The 18,690-nt window shown below is 43.2% G+C and overlaps 1 protein-coding gene across 1 annotated transcript in view; it reads left to right on the top strand.

Annotated features, from left to right (window-relative positions):
* Positions 1-1,830: 1,830 nt before the first annotated feature.
* Positions 1,831-18,690, top strand: part of Slc39a8 (solute carrier family 39 member 8) — an 85,611-nt gene continuing 68,751 nt past the window's right edge. Inside the window, exon 1 of the mRNA XM_004662955.2 lies at positions 1,831-2,043. Within this exon, the coding sequence (XP_004663012.1) occupies positions 1,831-2,043 (213 nt within the window). The remainder of the gene's footprint in view (positions 2,044-18,690) is intronic.

Genomic DNA, 18,690 nt, shown 5'->3' on the forward strand with positions numbered 1-18,690 from the left:
CAGACTTTGCAATTGAAGGGACAAGCCCTAGAGATCATCTCTCTCGAAGGCAGGATTTTCCCTGCCACATCCTGATAGGCGCTCACCTAGCGGTTGATTTGTATGACTTTCAAGGCTGTCATCTGCTTCCCAGAAGCCCTGCTCTGATACCTGCCTTCTGCCTCGGGCAGGTAGAGTAACTGGCCCTTCCCTACGATGGCCCTTCAGTCGCGTCCGCCTAGGTAGGTCTTCATATTCCTGGAATATTCTCTTCCTGCCTCCCTTTTCCACAGAATGTCCCTAAGCCCCCCACGAGAAATCCCGATTCTTTCCCGGTTTTCCACGTGCGTGTGCGAAGCGCCGCGGAAACGTGCAGCGCAGGGAGGCTGTGCACCCTCCCGACAGAAGGCAGGACCGCGCTCCAGTCTGACAGCCAGGCAGGCTTTCGCTCTACTTCTGCACCGCTCCGTCCGCCGCAGACAACCTTTGTCCCCAAACACCACACTCACTTTACACAAACTTGTTGACCTTACACCTAACTCAGCTTTTCTTGATCTCTCATCTGAACAAATAAACGTCGCCGCCTGTGATCGGCGGATATCCCGAGCGGCGTCAGGAAGGGCCAGCGTGGGGGCAGTGCTGGCTCAGCGAGCCGCCGCGGGCTCCGGGTCTGATTTCCTCTTTCTCCCCTGGCTCTGAGAAATCAACTCCCGTTCGTCTCTTAGGCAAGGCAAGGGGCTCTACTTCCCATCCCAGGAAGCTGGTGGTTTTTTATTTTTCTGTATCTATTTTTAATCGAGGATAATAGAGACGTGGGCCGGGGCACCAGGAAAGAGGCCAAGGGACCTTCAAGGTGGAGGTGGAGTCCAGGTGAGGCTCCGGGCCCCTAGGGCGCTGGGAGGCCGGGCAGCCGCGAAGGGCAGCGGCTCTGCGCCTCGGCGTGGCGGCGGCCGGGAGTTCAGCCCGGGGTGTGTGTCACCACGTGCCACGGGGGCGGGGACAGGACCGTCCCCCTCTTATCTGTGAAGGGCGCAGGGCCGGATCCCAGAGTTTCCGAGCCGACCAGAGACATAGACAGAGAGATCGAGATAAAGGAGAGAGAGAGAGAGAGCGAGCGAGAGAGAGCGCAGAGAGAATACAGGAGAGTGATTGTGAGCTTTAGAGGCCGACCCAGAAAGCCGCAGTGACAGCAGCAGGTAGGAGAGCTGCGAGTCCGTCCTTGCTAGTCACTGCCAAGTGCACAGATGGTACTGCTCCCTGGACGGGGTGCCGCGGAGCCGCGCAGGGACGGGAAGGGCGCGCGGTTTTCCGCAGCTCCGTGGGGACCTCACACCCGAACCTTCCCGTCCGCGGCGGGGGGGATAAAAGCCAGCAAGAGGCGGTGGGGTCCGACAGCCGGAGGATCTAGCTCCCAGTGGGGCGGTCTGGGGCTTCCCTAACCCGGAGCAGCGCGCGTCACTGCGCTGCCCACGGATCCCGGGGCCTTCGCAAACCCGGGCGCCCTACGGGCGGCGAACCCCAAGCCGGGCTGGGCGCTGGAGCCTCTGGCCCCGCCGTGCTCCCGCGTGGCCCGGTGGCCTTTATCTCTCTCCCCCTTTGTTCCCCTTTATCTTAGGCTCCGCAGGAGGCCCGCAGGGGCCACGTGGCCTATAGCCCGTCCCCGGCTGCGCCCCCGCTCCGATGCCCCGGAGGTCGCGGGCTCCTACTCTGTCCCGGGCGGCCGAGCACCAGGGACGCCCCACGTCGCGCTAACTTGGATCGACGACCTCCGGGACCCCGACTGCAGGGCGCCCCGGAGCTCCAGCGCCCCGCGTCGGCCCGCGCGCCCTCGAGGGGCGGTCCCGGGTCAGGATGACTCCCGGCGGGGCAGGGCCCGCGCTGCTGCTGCTGCTGACTGCCGCCGCGGGGGCGCAGGGCCCGGGGCAGGACTTCAGCGAGGATGTGCTGAGCGCGTTCGGAGCCAACCAGAGCCTGTCGGCGGCGCAGCTGGAGCTGCTGCTGGAGCGGCTGGGGACGGCTCCCCGCCACGACAGCCTGGACCTCAGCCGGCTGCACTTTAACCAGGTACGACCGGGCGCCCCGGGACCGCCCCCGGGCTGGCCGCGGCTTTCCATCCTCACGCGAGCTGTCCGAAGCGGGAGGAGTGCTGCAGGAAGAGCAGTGACTTGGTTCAAGTGTGAGGCGGCAACTGTCGGGGGGGGGGGGTGCGGGGGGTGGCTTTGGATTGTCACTGCTTAGCCAGATCACAGGGGTTGTGCTCGGTGAGCTGGGAGGTCCGCAGGCTTGGGGTTGGCAGTTTGTAGAAAAGTTTACTTATGAAATAGACAAGGACGGGGTGCCATCTATCCGCAAGATGAGTTTTCGATAGAATGGTGTGCCACAGTCTTCCCAGGAAGATAGCGGTTTACTTAACTCCCTCCTACAAAGTCAGCAGAAAGAATATGTCACATGCCATCTGCCGGGCGGGTAACCACTCCCACTAGGAAACGAAATATAATGTGAAGTCCTGGCTCCTATGTACGTTGCAAGAAGTATTTCAGTTGAAAGGGCACAGCTCAGATGGGGACACCGAGGCCAGCTTGTGACCTAGAGATTCAGTTGGTGAGAAGCCCGGTTTGGGCTTAATTTTTTGTTGTGTTTGATTCTAAAATTCATTCAAAATTAAAAAAAAACTTTTCTTAGCACATATGCACCGCATTATCTTCTCTTGTCACTTAATAATACCTTGGATTTAGGGCAGCCATCAACTGCCTAGACACAGTAGAACTGGGGATGTAGCTGGAGGTCCTGCCCCCCCCCAGCACTACACACACACACACACACACACACACACACACACACCACATCACACACACGGCTCGTTCACATGACAGTTAAATCACTGATTTGACCCTGCCACATCCATTTCTGTTTGGTGACATGTTAAGGAGCAGAAGCAATGCTTCCCATGTTGTTGATCACTTTTGGGCCAAGCTCTTATGGTTAAGTTGTTTGGGAACCTCAGCATACCACACTCCACGATTGGAACTATGACATTTCCTGATAAATCTGATTAGGGAAAATTAGAGAACTTTAATCATATAAATCATATTTAATCCTTTGAAATCAACATTATAAGTAGGTTGGTATTTTTCTGTTAGCAATATCTCAACAAGAATTTTCAGAGGCCATTAGGTACCAGAGACCATCTTTCTTTGGCCCAGGAGGGGTTTGTGGTCCCCTCAGGCTTTTTCTTCCCCTTCCCTAGGTGTCTAGTTCCAGTGATGACATGCTTTTAGACTTGATTATTTGATTTGGCCTTTGAAAGACATTGTTCTGGAAGGACTGAAAAGCCCACATATTAGTGGCACTTTACAGAATAGAGTGATAACTTCCTAAGTGTTTTCTGCATTGTCTTTTCAAGTAAAGGGAAACTGCCTGCTGGCTTCTAGGTGGGTGTGGTCATTTGTCATTTACTTGGAAAGAAGCTTAGGGACTTGACTTGAAGGCCTATCTGTAGCCCACATACAGTTTTGACTTAAGTGATATCCTTATCTTGGTGTGTGTAGAGCTTAACTTTGAAGGTGCCAAGGACCTCAAGCCATCTTTGCAAAGGTAGTAGGAAATATGCCTAAATTACTGAGGAAAATTAGTTAAATTTACTAGCAATGAGATACATAGTTTAAAAGCAGGCAGGATTTTCTGTTAGTAAATTATATGTATGCTGACACCCTGCTCTCATTCTCAAGTTTGCATATTTAACTCCTCTCATTATGGCCTTTGTGGGCATCCAAAAGAGACAAGAAGAAGCCCATAATTAGCTTGGAAACAAAGAGAAGCCCAGGAAAACTCACCACTAATCAGGCTTAACAGACATCTGTTTGAAGTTCTGTGAAGTCTTAATGAAAACAGCAATCACTGGATAAATGGTGACAAAGGAAATGCTGATCCAGGAGGATACACTGATTTGCTAGTAATAGATAACCTTGAGTTAAGGCATGCAGGTGTGCTCCAGCGAAAGACCATACGTCTGAACTAACATTTAGGACCATCAGTGTCTTCATACTGAAGAATGCATCTTCAGTTTCTTAGCAAACTGTGTATAGGCTGCTGTTAGGAACTGAAATTTTTGATTTTGGAAAAGGCAGAGATAGCTGGGACAGCCAGGAATTTATTGAAGCTTTTACAAGAGTTATATACAATAAAACAAAACAAAACACCTTTCTGTCAGATGAAGACTGAGAATTGTAAGATCAGCTTCTGTCATATCATAGACTACTGACTGAAGACTGAACTCTGCAGGTTAATTCTTAAACGCTGCAGATAATTCCCCTACTTTTTTTTCAGTATTCCTATATACTATTAACTTATGGCTTTGGGAAACAGAAGTGACCTGGGTTCAAAGGGGAGACGATGCAACAGTTTACTGTTGTTTATGTGAAACAGTTTACTAATTTGCTACTTATAGCTATGGAGGATATAAACCTTGTTAGGTACAAGAGGCAACTTAAATCCTGTAAGAAAGGAGACTCTGCTGTGCGTGGTGGTGCATGCCTTTAAAGGACTTGTGAGTTTGAGGCCACCCTGAGTATACACAGTGAATTCCAGGTAAGCTTTGACTAGAGAAAGGGAGAGGCCTTTTAGTCAAATGGTCTCTGAGCTCCCTCATGACTGACATAACGTCTGATGTCCTGGGGAGTATCTGGAATACACAATGAAACCCCTAGGGTCAGAGTAACCACCAAGGATAAATCCCCCGGGAATTAAGGTGCTGACTTTTGTTTGTTCCTTCTTCCTTTCCCATTCTTTTCCTATACTGTTTTTCCTTTACTTCCTCTTCTCAGGCACCTTATCTTCAGGTTCTTTCTTGTGAATGTTGGTTGGCTGGTCTAATAAAATAGGAGCTCCTCATTCTTTAGATAAGCTCTGGGAGTGCCTCCATTCAGATACCCTCCCTCCAGGGGCCATGGGGTCCTGGATTAGGTGGTGGATTGTACTAGGAGGCAAACTCTGCTAGTTAACACACCCTCCCCTGTGTACGTGACCTCTCTCCCAGCTCTTTTGTCATGTGCCTTGCAGTCATCTGCATTTTTTTCTTTCACGTTCCCTCTACCACTACTTTGCCTGTGACCTATACACTATTTTTAAACTCTTTGAATTCATGTTCAATCTTCCTAAAGAAGTATAGTATTCTTCCTTTTAACAAACATTCCTCCACAAACTGTATTTTACTAGTGAAGCCCAAATCTTAATGTTGCCATTCAAGACCCTGTTTCCTTTGTCCCAACCTTCCTTTCCAGGCCTGGCAGCCACTGAACTGAACTCTTCATGAGTCTATAAATTTTTGTTCACCTTTGCTCAATCACTACTTAGTTGATTATCTTCCTTGGAGCCTTTCTGCTTCAGATTAGAGAGATCTTCTTTTCCTTGCATCACTGAATCCAAATCTATATTTTAAAAAGTTCTATTTTAAGCTGGGCAGGGTGGCGCATGCCTTTAAATCCAGCAGTTGGGAGGCAGAGGTAGGAGGATTGCCATGAGTTTGAGGCTACCCTGAGACTACAGAATGAATTCCAGGTCCGCCTGAGCTACAGTGAGACCCTACCTCAAAAAACAAAACAAAACAAAACAACAACAACAACAACAAAAAACACCAAAAAGAGCTCCATCTTACTTTGTCATAAAATCAAGGATTTTTCTATTTTCTGAATTCTTGAAAAGGTCCCTATTATGCTAATATCAGTTACCCATGTATGTATTTAACAGATGCTCTGACTATTATCATTCGAGTTTCATTTTAAAGCATAGAGCTGATTATATCACTCTTATTTTTGTGCTATGTGTGTGCAGATGTTCATGTCCTATGTGCAGAGGCTAGAGAATGACCTGGCCTCAGATATTCTTCTCTATAACTGTATTGACTTATTTTTTAGAGATACTTTCTCAGTGAATCTAAAGTCCACCATGCTTCTGTTGGACTGGCTGACCAGTGAGCTCCAGCAATTCTCCTGTCTTTCCCCCAAACTCCCAGTTCCTGGCTTACAGTCTTGCTTAGCCCTGCCTGGCCTTCTATATAAGTGTGGGGACTAAACTCAGGCCCTCCGGTTTGCACAATTAGTGTTCTTACCCACTAAGCCATCTTTCAGCCCCAGATAATATCACTCTTATTAAAATAATTACATTCTTTAAAGATAAACGGAATACTCTCTTGCTATCCTTCTTTCTGTCTTTCCTTCTTCCCTCCCTCCTTCCCTCCCTCCCTCCCTCCCTCCCTCCCTCCCTCCCTCCCTCCCTTCCTTCCTTCCTTCCTTCCTTCCTTCTTCTCTCTATTCCTCAATCTCCCCTCTTTCTTTCTCCTCCCCACCCCACTCTGGTTTCTTAGGTATTAGGCCAATGCTCTACTACTAAGCTACACTATAGTCCCCAAACTTCAACTGCTTTAAGACAATTAAAAAGCCTTTTATAGTTGCTACATCTCTCAAGCTCTCTTTTGCTACCATGTATACCTGCTTATTCCAGGTATAAGTTTGGTATCACTTCTGAGAAGCCTTTCTTGATCTGCTCAATAGTTTAACAGGAATCCCTTATGTGATACTACATTCATTGTAGTATCATATACATTTGTGTTCCTGGAAATAAAACACCTAACCCAAAGCAGCTGATGGGAGGAATGGGTTCATTCTGGCATACAGTCTCAAGAGGAAGCTTTTTAATGGCAAGGACAGGAGGGTTCAGCAGAGGCTGGATATCATTTCTTTCCATAGCAGCTGGCAGAAAGCAGCAAGAGAGTGAGCCTAACTCTGGCAAGAGGGAAGCTGGTTATAACCCCCAAAGCTCCTGTCCAGCAACATATCTCCTCCAGCAAGACTCCACCTTCCGAATTGCCACCAGTTGGATACCAAGCTTTCAAAACACATGAATTTCTTAGGGACATCTGATTCAAACTAAGAGCAAAACCACATTATATATTACAATTACATTCCAATATGTATATAATTCCATTTGAATTATCGTCTTCTGTTTCTGCAGTTATACCTCCTACCACCACTTCTTCCTCCCCAGTAGATTTTAAATGAACAGAAGAGAATGACTTGTGATGTACCTGGTTCATAACATGTGTACATGAAACATTTTAAAAAATATATTTTATCTATTTATGAGAGAGAGAGAGAGAAAGAGAGAGACAAGCAGAGAGAATTAAAAAAGGCAGATGGAGAGAGAATGGGGGGGAGCAGGGCCTCCACCCACTGCAAATGAACTCCATACACATGTGCCACCTTATGCATCTGGCTTACATGGGTCCTGGGGAATCGAACCTAGGTCCTTTGGCTTTGCAGGCAAGTGCCTTATCCACTAAGCCATCCCTCCAGTCCTACATGAAATATTATATATATAAATATTATATATAATATATAATATATATATATATATATTTGGAGATATGGTCTTACTTTTGTAGTTCAGATTGGCCTCAAACTCTTACTCCTGCCCCAGTCTTCCACGTGTTAGGATTATCGGTGTATTCCATCTTGCCTAGCTTTCATTTGAAATTCAGTGAATGATGACTGTTAAGAGGAATCAAAGCTTGGATTCTCTTGGTGAAAGTTTATTGCAGGAGATAGAGCACATACATGCACAGATAACTGTAACATGTGTTAGAATGGTATGTCTGATTAAGGAATGATAAACACCATCAGAACTGTGTTTTCAAAAACTGAGTCTGACAATAGAGCATGCAATGTATTCACTGGGGTGAGGTGGCGCTAAAGAGGCAGCAAGAGGCAGGTGACCAACCAGTCTGGAGAAGGTGGCAGTCAGAAGGGAACAGGAAGGCATTGCCTCCAGAGACTTCTGAAGAGCAGCCAGGATGGAAAGTATGCAAAAGGCCCCAAAGAAGGATATATCATCTAGAATAAATGATCTTTTATTGACTAATTAACTTATGTGGTGCTGGAAGTCAAACATAAGAGACAAGCCCTGTATCACTGAGCTATATCTTTAGCCCTCTACTACAGTTTTTTGCCTGAGATGGTGATTTATTACTAGGTCCTTTTCCTTGCTATCTTCTGGCCCTATCCTTCTAGAAAGAGAAGCAAGATAAGTCCCGTCCCATATCAAAGAATGAACAGGTTAGGGATGTGTAGTAAATAGAGGTGTGTGTGTGTGTGTTTTCCCTGCATACTCATATACATTGCTTGTTGGCCTCTATTACTGCATGTTTATCCTTTGGGAAGGACAATGCCAGACAAGAGGAAGTTCTAGGAAGCACCAATTGTGGGCAGAGGAGAGAAAGAACACCTGTTCTTTGCTTCTTTAGCCTTTTCATGTTGAGACGTGGTAGGAGTAAACCTGCTAGGAATGCTTTCCAACCTGTTGATTCACATGAGAAACCAGAAGGGTGACAAAGAAGAGTCATGTTGTGGTTGGTCCTTTGTCAAGTCTCCTCCAAGACAAGGGCTCTGTTCTGACCCTTTACATCTGTCTCACATAAGTTGATTATGCACAGTGAGTGGATTGTGTCTCCAGGCTGGGAAAATGAGAGTCATGCACAATTCTTAATGTGACTGTGATGATGAGAGCTCAGTTTGCCTCAATGCCAGATATGAATGAGATCCATAGAGAAAGCATTTTCATTCTTTTCATGTCAAACTCCAAGTATCTGTCTTCATTCACTATCCTAGGAGTCATATGGACGCTTTTATATGTAACATACATAGTTCTATATATAATATTTATTAATATACTGTGTTATACAATTCTTAACCAGTTTATTTATAATATCATATTTTATGCTCATAACAGTCCTATGATAAAGAAATTAAGGCACAGAGAGGTTACGTGACTGGGACATTATCATGAAGTAAGTGGCAGAACCCTTGACACTTGGTTGTAAGTGCTCTTTTGTAATCATTTAATAAAACATATTTTATCTAGCTAGATCAACCATTGTCTCATATTTTATACTGTTGTAGGTTCAGCAGGTGAGTGGGAGATTCACATCTGTGGGGCTGTATTCCTATTGCATGGTTAGCCCCATCTTCAGAGATATTGAAGGACAGTGACTTAATTTCTCTATTATACTAAAACATTGCTTTTCATCCTGACTGGAGTTTTAGTGTATTTCCTTCACAATTAATGTATTTTGGGATCTTCTATGTTTAGCACTTACTTTGGATGGTAACAAGACTTGGGGAGAAAAATGAGAATGTAAATAGGAGTGGAAAGTAAGGAATCGGGTTGAGAAAGAGTAACGCTCCTCCCCCCACCCCTGCCAGTAAAGGCTTGGCAGTATGGTTGCAGTAGGAGTTTGGGAGTTGGTTTATCAAGGGATGTACACATTACCAAATGCAAACATTTAATATTAAGGTCATTTACAATGTAATTTATGTAAAAATGTTAGTAAACATTAATCCATCTTAGAAACTGTAGTTTTCCCATTTCCAAGTGCACATAATAGTAGATTCCTGTCTGTAACTGAAGCGAATCAGTGTGTTCTTAAACCATTCCCAGTTGTCTGTTCCTGTAGCCAAATAGGGTCTCTCAGGTTTATTTATAAAGAAATGTCATCTAGTTACCTTTGCAATGATAGGATGTGAGAGCATAGAAAACCTTCAGAATGGAGCCTTGTTTTATTTGGTTTCTGTCTCCTCCCAAAGATCCTTTGTTGTTTTTCTTGGCCTGAGATTTAAGGTGAACAAAAACCAAAACTTGTGAATCTAGATCACATCTTGGTTTTTAAAAAGTTAAAACTACCCAGAGATAGATAAAGAGAGAGGGAAAGAGGAAGAGAGAGACAGAGAGAGTAAGCGAAAGAGATTAAGTGAGCATTGAAAGACTGATTCTAGTAATCCAGGCTTGCTATTACTGTATTTGGTGAGTTCCTCGGTACTGAAGCTATCATAGAGAATGCAAAATAATGCTTAACAATGCTTAACAACAATGCTCAACACTCCTGGGATAAGATTTGAATTCTGTCACTTATTAACTTATGAAGTCCCAGAAAAGTGACTCACCTCTTCAATTCTAGTTTTTACCTATAAAGTCAAATGAATAAACCTTGTTTATAGGATAGTTGTATGAACTAAAAAGTGAGAACAATGATAACATTTGGGAGCATTTGTTATATTTCAAAGACTTATTTAGTTATCTAGTGTGTGAGATGTTCAAACAATAAAAATTTAAGATTTTTAATGACTTGGATTTACTTCATACAGTAAGTAATAAACCAGACTTTACATGTCAAATGCTTAGCGTCATGTCAAATTATGTGTTTAATACATAGTCATTGTCAGTCTAATACTATGTTACTAGATATATTGTTATCCTTAAGAAAAGTGCCTTTCATTAGAGACCTGAGCACCTTAGGATTAGTAGATATGCAGAAGAAAGCACAGCTGTAAACAACAAAACAGTAAGGATTAACGGAGTGAACAAAGTCATGGAGAAGTTTGTCAGTCCAGAGACATCTGTTCTAGTAACTTTAACCTTGAGAGAGACCTCACTGGTTTGCTTCTACTTCCTTTTCATCAAACACTAGTAATAAATTCCAGCAAATGTAGACATTAGGAGTAGGGTGCAATAAAATAGAGCATTTGAGTACACACTGGAGTTATTGCTTCTTCTCCAGAGGACTTCTCAGTCTATATTTAGGAGTTGGTTGGCTTGGCTTTAGTATTTTTAAAACTTACATCTTGACCACTAATACTAGGAGTCCATATTATGCTTCCAGAAATTGATAGACGTAGGGTTTTACATTTAGATCTACTTCTAATTCTGTATAAAGTTCTATATGGATTTTGCAAATCAAAGAATCCAGGACCTTCCTTGTTCAGTTGAACCTTGTTAGTTGGAAAACAAGAATACAAGCCAGTTTGGTCTTGCTGGGAAGAGAAGGGAGATGGGGCAGGATTGCAGAAAGCTAGCCAGAGCTTCACATGCATGAGGACAGCACAATCAACAGGTTGGCAACAGACCCACATAAGTTATTAACCACGGGTTCCAAAACGCACAGACCCTTCTGCTAAAGGATGTGTGGTATCACAGAGTATGTGTATGGAATCACGATGTGCTACAGGTTTCTTTAAGATCTGTGCTTTCAGTATTCAGTATATGCTACTGCATCTGCACAAGCTAGTAACTGGCTCTTTTCCTAATCTTGTGGCAAAGGCCCTAGAACTAAATGTGGGCAGTACCTCACTGTAGTGGGAAAACACTGAATTCTCATTATTCTAATAGGAACAATAGCTGATGTTTATGGAGTACATCTTGCGTGCCAGGTATTGTGTTTACTGCTTCCTCCTGGGACATCCTATTAGTTCTCCCCATCCTCTGGGGAGATGGGGCTTCCATTTTGGCATCCTCAGTTTTTTCGCCTGTGTTGATGTTAAGCAGGTGTGGTACTGGTTAAGCAGCTCTGCTGTGACTCCTGTGAGTATCCGGTGGTCTTTCTGCCTCATTCTGTGTACGTAACTGCATTGTGGAAAAGCATAAATTCCTGCTCCATTTCCTTACCTCCCAGCCACTCCTCAACACATTGTGGCTGGATGTCTCCCACCACTTCCTTGAAATTATTCCACACAAGGTCACCCAGAGCTTTTCAGACTAGTTCACACGATGGGTGCTTCTCCTGCCTCACCTCTGTGTGCGTGTTGATGACCTTGATTATGTCCTACATGGAGCACATCCTTTCCTTGTTTGCAGCTGTGCCTGCATTGCCACATGGACAAGTTCTTTTCAGTTCGATTTCTTTTTTCCTTTCAGCATTAGTGGTCCTCACTCAGGGTTCCTTAGGTCCACTTTCTTTTGATTTTACACACTCAATCCCACTATGAATGTGCTTATATATCTGCAGATACTTTTGACATGGGTTGGCTTGGTACAGATTTCTTTCTTGGGATTTAGCCTTGGACATACAAGAGCAACTCTACCTCTCCCTGACTTAATATTTCTAAATCTTCCCCCAGCCAAACTCATCTATGTCTCCATCAAAATCTTCTAATAATCCTGTTTTGTCTATTTCACTGATACATATCACTATTTTCCCACTGGATTACACTGAGATACTCAAAGTTATTCTGTTTCCTCTTCCTTCTTTTTCCCCCCTTCTCTTCTCCCTCCTTCTTTCTTATGTCAAATATATCCATCCTGTCACATCAACTTCGAAATAACTTTAACAAAGATCTTTAAACTTCAGAGCCCGGGCTGGAGAGATGGCTTAGCGGTTAAGCGCTTGCCTGCGAAGCCTAAGGACCCCAGTTCGAGGCTCGGTTCCCCAGGTCCCACGTTAGCCAGATGCACAAGGGGGCGCACGTGTCTGGAGTTCGTTTGCAGAGGCTGGAAGCCCTGGCTCGCCCATTCTCTCTCTCCCTCTATCTGTCTTTCTCTCTGTGTCTGTCGCTCTCAAATAAATAAATAAAAAAAAAATTAAAAAAAAACAAACAAACTTCAGAGCCCTCTTGTGTAATGGAAAACATATTAACTACTTCATGGGATTAGTAGTAGTAGTGGAGGTGAAAACAGACAACATATGTAGCCATTCTGTCTTCTGCCTGGGATGCTATAAGTGTCTCCACACAAAGTTGCTGTTATTTTCTGCATCTGGTAATGCCATTTCTCTCTTTGTCCCCCCCCCCCACATTACTTAGATGATTTTGCTAGGAAGCATTTTAGGATTGGTTACTCTGTCTTCTTTTACTGACAGACCCTACCCTAGCACTTAGCAGATCATGTAATTATGTTTGTTTTTATCTCAGCTCTGCAAAAGTCAGTATGAGCTGTAAAGTAAGAGATAGGATAGTCGGGCATGGTGATGTACTCTTTTAATCCCTGCACTTGGGAGGCAGAGGTGGGAGGATTGCCTTGAGTTCAAGGCCACCCTGAGACTACATAGTGAATTCCAGGTTAGCCTGAGCTAGAGTGAGACCCTATCTGAAAAAACCAAAAAATAAAAAGAGGGTTTGTCTTGATTACTTTCTATAGTCTCTTAACTGCACAATGTCTGTTACGTAGTTGCTATTCAGGCTCCTATTACCCTGAGTGCCCACCTCAGTGGTGTTATAGTATTCACTGTGGGGTCATGAAGACCTCAGTCAGTCCTTATGTGGTAGCAGGGAACCATGCCTCAGGGTATTCCTACCCACTCCATGACTCTTATAATATTCCCACCCCCTCTTCCACAATGTTCCCTGAACCATGGCAGGCCTGTTGACTGCCTGATTTAGTGTTGAGTTCTTTGTAGCCTCTGGATTTCTGCTTTGATATGTTTTGATTAATCACAGTGTCTGTCATCATCACCCTGGGGCTGGTTGTCAGGCTAGCAGTAAGAGCAGTATTCTTGTCATAGCTTCCTCTGCAACTTCTCCTGGGTCTTGGAAGATGAGGTAAGGTGGTACATCTTATGGGCAGTCAGCTGTCAGCTGCCTTCTTGTCTTGTTGATGGATCTAGGCTCTCCTTTGTTTTCACTGCCATCGGTAAAATAAAACATTTTCCAACCAAGTGTGAGAACAACTCAGATTAAAGGCAGTATGCATAGTTTGAGAGATTTTTTTGTGTGCAAGCCCATTCTTCTTCTCCAGAGAATAATGGGGGCTTCTCTCTGAAGCCTGGGTTTTCTTTTTTTTAAAATCTTGTTTTTTTTTTTTTTTAAATTTATTTAAGAGCGACAGACAGAGAGAGAAAGGGGGGGGGAGAGAGAGAGAGAGAGAGAGAGAAAGAGAGAGAGAGAGAATGGGTGCACCAGGGCCTCCAGCCACTGCAAACGAACTCCAGATGCATTTGCCCCCTTGTGCATCTGGCTAATGTGGGTCCTGGGGAATTGAGCCTTGAACCAGGGTCCTTAGGCTTCACAGGCAAGCACTTAACCACTAAGCCATCTCTCCAGCCCAAGCCTGGGTTTTCTGACAATGGAATTATGATTTGGTTTCCAGCACTAGATATGACTTCTGTCCTACTGAGCAGGCCTCATGTCCACTCAGAGAACAGTTGGTTACCTGTACAGGCTGTGTGCCACTATTGCCCAAGGTTGTACTTCTTGTCTAGGTGGTTGATTGCATAGTCTGCAGGGTCCCTACTCATTCATACTGTTGGTGACCATTGTCCTCCACTGGCTCCAATAGGGCTTTCCAGCACTATGCGGACTAGCTGGGAGGGAGCTAGCTTCCCTTCAGGTTACAGCATGGTATTCCAATGTCCTGTGACTCCCTCCTGTGGTGTCTTCAGTAATAGTGTCTTACTTTTTGGCTCTTGCAGGTAATCAAGTGTTTTGGCAATGGCCTACGTTGGTTGTGGGTCCTCATGGGTCTCTGTGGCCAATAGCTCACTGTAGAGAGCAATCCAATGCTGGGCCTGGGATTTATGGGGCAGAGTCTGTGGCTTTAAGTTTAATCTTTTTCTATCTTCAGATGATTGTATAAATGCTTGCTTGACAAATAACTTTATTTTGTTTTGTTTTTAAACTTTAATCTTTATTCTTTCCCTCCTTCTCTCCCCTTCCCTCTCCCTGGCCTTCCTTTCCTTCCTCCCTTGCTCCCTTCTTCCCTCTCTCCTTTCCTTTCTTCTTTATTTTATTTTATTTTATTTTATTTTATTTTATTTTATTTTATTTTATTTTATTTTATTTATGTGATAGATCTCTGCTATGTAACCAAGGTTGGCCTCTTACCTCTCCTGCCTCAGCCTCCTACTGAGTGATTATAGGTGTACACCATCATACTGAGCTTAATTTTAAGTTTTGGAATAGTAACCTTTTTTTTTTTTATTTGTAACCATCCCAACAGTCTAAATTAGTTAAATCAACCTAAATGGCTTTTTAAAAAAAGTGAAAGCAAACCAGATTCTTTTCTCTGATGACAATGAATTTAAAAAATAATACAAAGGAATTATATACTAAAATTCGCCCTCATATTGTTTTAGTAGAAACAAATAATAAAGACTTTACTACTTTTTTTGAGGCAAACCCAACAGACTGGCCTTTTTTCTTAATGAGAGAGAATGAGAACAGTGGGAGAGAGAGCATGTGTGCGTGTGAGGGAAAATTGGCGCTTTAGGATCTCCAGCCATAGTAATCCAGGTGCCACCTTTTGTGCTTGTGTTATCTTGTATGTTGGCTTACATGGCATCTGAAGAGTTGAACTTGGGTCCTTAGGCTTTACAGGCAAGCACCTTAACTGCTAAGCCATCTCTTCAGCCCAAGACTTAGCTACTTTTAATTTCCATTCATTCAGGATTCTTTTCTCCTCATTTAGATCTGGATGTTTTTTTATAGGATATATATGTATGTATGTATGTATGTATGTATATATATATATACTTATGTATATACATATGTATATATATATGTATACTTATGTGTGTGTATATATATATATATACACATATATATATACATATATATATATATATATATATACACATACATACATACATGTGTGTGTGTGTGTGTGTGTGTGTGTGTGTGTGTGTGTATGAATGACACTTAGAAACACTGGTGTCAGTAAATGCTTCTTTATATTCTCACCAAAATGATTTTGGAAAATTTTCGTAGATTGAGCAAAAACTTCATGCCTATAAATTTTTTTCCTTAGAGATAAATGACTGTCAGGTTAGTGATTCATTTCTCACAATTTTATTCAGATACTACGTGCTGGTTTTTAATCTCCTTTAAGTACCCCCTTTCCCTTATCATTTATATGTCTAGTGTCTTTTATGTCCAAAGTCTTGTGAAATGATGAGCAAGAAGTCCATCTCTCTAGATGTCCCTGGTCTTAGTAAAGCTAGACTTATTTTTGTGAGCAGATAACTAACTATGTAAAAGAGCCACAATAAGTGTTCAACAAACAAATCCCATGGGTGTGGAAGTTTGGAGTGGAAGGTGTGAGCATAGCAATGTCAAGTACTGACTGGATGGAGGTGGATTTTGAACAAGGCCTTGCTGAGCAGGAAGGAACTGAGAGCTTGAGAAAAGGGTTTCAGAGTTAGAAGTCATGGGTGTGCAAAGTCATAGTGAAGGTAAAATATATAACTTTTGGTTAGAATAGAGAGTTCATGTGTGTTTGCATGGGAAAAGAATAATAGAGATCATAAATGAAGTTCTTAAGACATAAGATTTTTAGACTTTTAAAGAAGCATAAACTTTTGAAAGTTTTATTCTTGTTTATACTGTATGTGTGTACATGTTGGGGTCTGGGAAATTAGGATAGAAAAGGGTGATGCTTCCAGCAAAACCCAATCTTGTGGAGCTGCAGGATACACAGGATGAGAGGTGTATTAGAAAATGTTATATTATATTAGGAGTTTCAATACATGATACATGATATAAGAGGATTTGTATGTCCTTCCTTCCCCCACCCCATGTGTCATTTTTATACGTTAAGTTCTTAAACATCTTAGCTCCAGGATCTTCTTATACTCTTAAATTATAAAGAACATCAAAGAACCTTAAGTTTAAGAGCTGGGGAGATGGCTCAGTGGCTAAAGTGCTTTCCTTGCAAGCATGAGGATCTCAATTCATAGCCCCACCACCCATGTGGAAAGCTGGACACAACAGTGTATGCCAGTAATCCCAGCTCTGGATAGGCGGAGACAGATGTTTCCTTTGGGTTTGTTGGCGAGATAGGCTAGTTAACCTTTGAGCTCCAGGCTCAGCGAGAGATCTGGTCCCAAAAAATAAGGTCAGGGTTGGGGAGATTACTCAAGGGTTAAGGCTCTTGTTTGTAGAGCCTAATGACCCAGGTTCAATTCCTCAGTACCCACATAAAACCAAATGCAAAAACTTGCACATGCATCTGAAGTTTGTTTGCAGCAGCTGGAGGCCCTGATGCACCCATTTTCTTTCTCTCTCTTTCCTTGAAAATAAATAATTAACTATTTAAAACAAAGACTTTGTTTAAAAAAAAATCCCAACCAAACAAAACCCAACCCCTTATAAAGTAAGGTCAGTGGGGCATGGTAGCTAATGCCTTTAATCCTAGCCCTCATGAGGCTGAGGAACCACTGTGAATTTAAGGCCAGCCTACACTATAGAGTTAATTTCAGGTCAGCCTGGCCTTGAGTGAGACCCTGCCTCAAAAAAAAAAAAAAAAAAAAAAAAAAAAAAAAAAAAAAGAGAAAAGAAAAGAAAAGTAAAAGGAAGATAAGTAAGGTAGAGAGCAGATAGCTAATGTCAACCTCTGCCCTCCACATACACCACACATACAGGTCTTAGTTTACATAATTTATATTTATTAATATTTAGCATCATAGGAATTAACATTAGGGAAATATAAAGGTATTTTAATTTAGTAATGATAATCAATACATTACATGCTAACATTTTATTTTAGTTTTGACACTTTCATATATGTATACATTTTGATCACATTATGCCCAATTGCTCTCCCTGTGCCACTAGAATCCTTCTTTTCATTAGATCCTCATCCTGTTTTCATGCATCATTTTTGCTTGTTTGAGCCACTGAGTTAAATTAGGGTTGCTTCTAGAATCATGGCTGGGAGATTATTGACTGGAGAATAGGCAACCCACCAGTGGTTACACTACTAAAGGACATGACTCCCTCCCTCCCAACGATTACCAGTTGCCACTATTTATTCTTGGAGGTGTGGTGTCTCACAGGCCCCTTCCTTCTTCATGGTGAAATATTGACAGGCTCTGTCTTGTACAGTGAACCACACCTGCTGTGAGTTTAAAGGATTTGTATCTAGAAAGCAGCATTCCTCAGAACCCCTTCCCAGCTTCCTGCTCTTATGTTCTTTCTGTTCCCTCTTCAGAAGTTCCCCAAGCCTAGGGGGATGTGGTGTAGATTTCTTATTTGGGGCTGAGCATGCATTAGTTGTGTTTCCTTGGTAACTTTGCCTGCTTGCCCCGTTATGTGTCTGGCTTCACCTCTTCCCTTTGCAGAAACTTATGTTTGAGGCTGTGAGCAGTGAAAATCTATGGGAACAAATGTGTTTAGAAGGCAGTGTGATGTGCTGCACAATGAGCACAGCCACAGTGTTGGGTTCTCCCCTAGGGTCTAAGACCCTAGCCACAGACTTCTGGCCAGATTTTCAGTACCAGATATTTACAGTACCTTCTGTAGAGTAAGCTTCAGATCCAGGTGGAGCTCAGTTGGCTACTCAATAACTTTGATCCAATATTATACCCGTTACCCCTCTTGTATAATCCCCCAATGTCCCTTTTTAAGCTTCCTGTTCTCTATAGACATTCATTTTTACATACCCCCTAGAAATAGGGAGAGAGAGAGAGAGAGAGAGGACAAACAAACACATGTGGCATTTATGTTTCTGAGCCAGTTCTATTCATTTCTTGATAATTTCATTTTACAGTTGAATAAAAATCCATTGTGTATATGTACTACATTGTCATTATCCTTTCATCATTTATTGTTATTGGACACCTAGGCTGACTCTGTTTCCGACTGATTGTGAATAGAGCAGTAATAAACATGGCTGATGGGCAGGAGAGATGGCTTAGTGGTTAAGGCACTAAGGACCTAGGTTCAGTTCCCCAGTACCCACAAAAAGCTGGATGCAGAAGGTGGCATATGTGTCTGGAGTTCATTTGCAGTGGCTAGAGGCCCTGGCATGCCCATTCTTTCTTTCTCTATCTGCCTGTCTTTCATACACCAATAAACAAATAAAATATAAAAATATAGAAAACATGGTTGAGCAAGTCTCTCTATAGTCAAGTGCAGAGTCCTCAGGGTATATGCCAAGGAGTGGGATAGCTGGATTATA

The sequence above is a fragment of the Jaculus jaculus genome, chromosome 2, assembly GCF_020740685.1.
Source record: "Jaculus jaculus isolate mJacJac1 chromosome 2, mJacJac1.mat.Y.cur, whole genome shotgun sequence".
NCBI classification, from domain to species: domain Eukaryota; kingdom Metazoa; phylum Chordata; class Mammalia; order Rodentia; family Dipodidae; genus Jaculus; species Jaculus jaculus.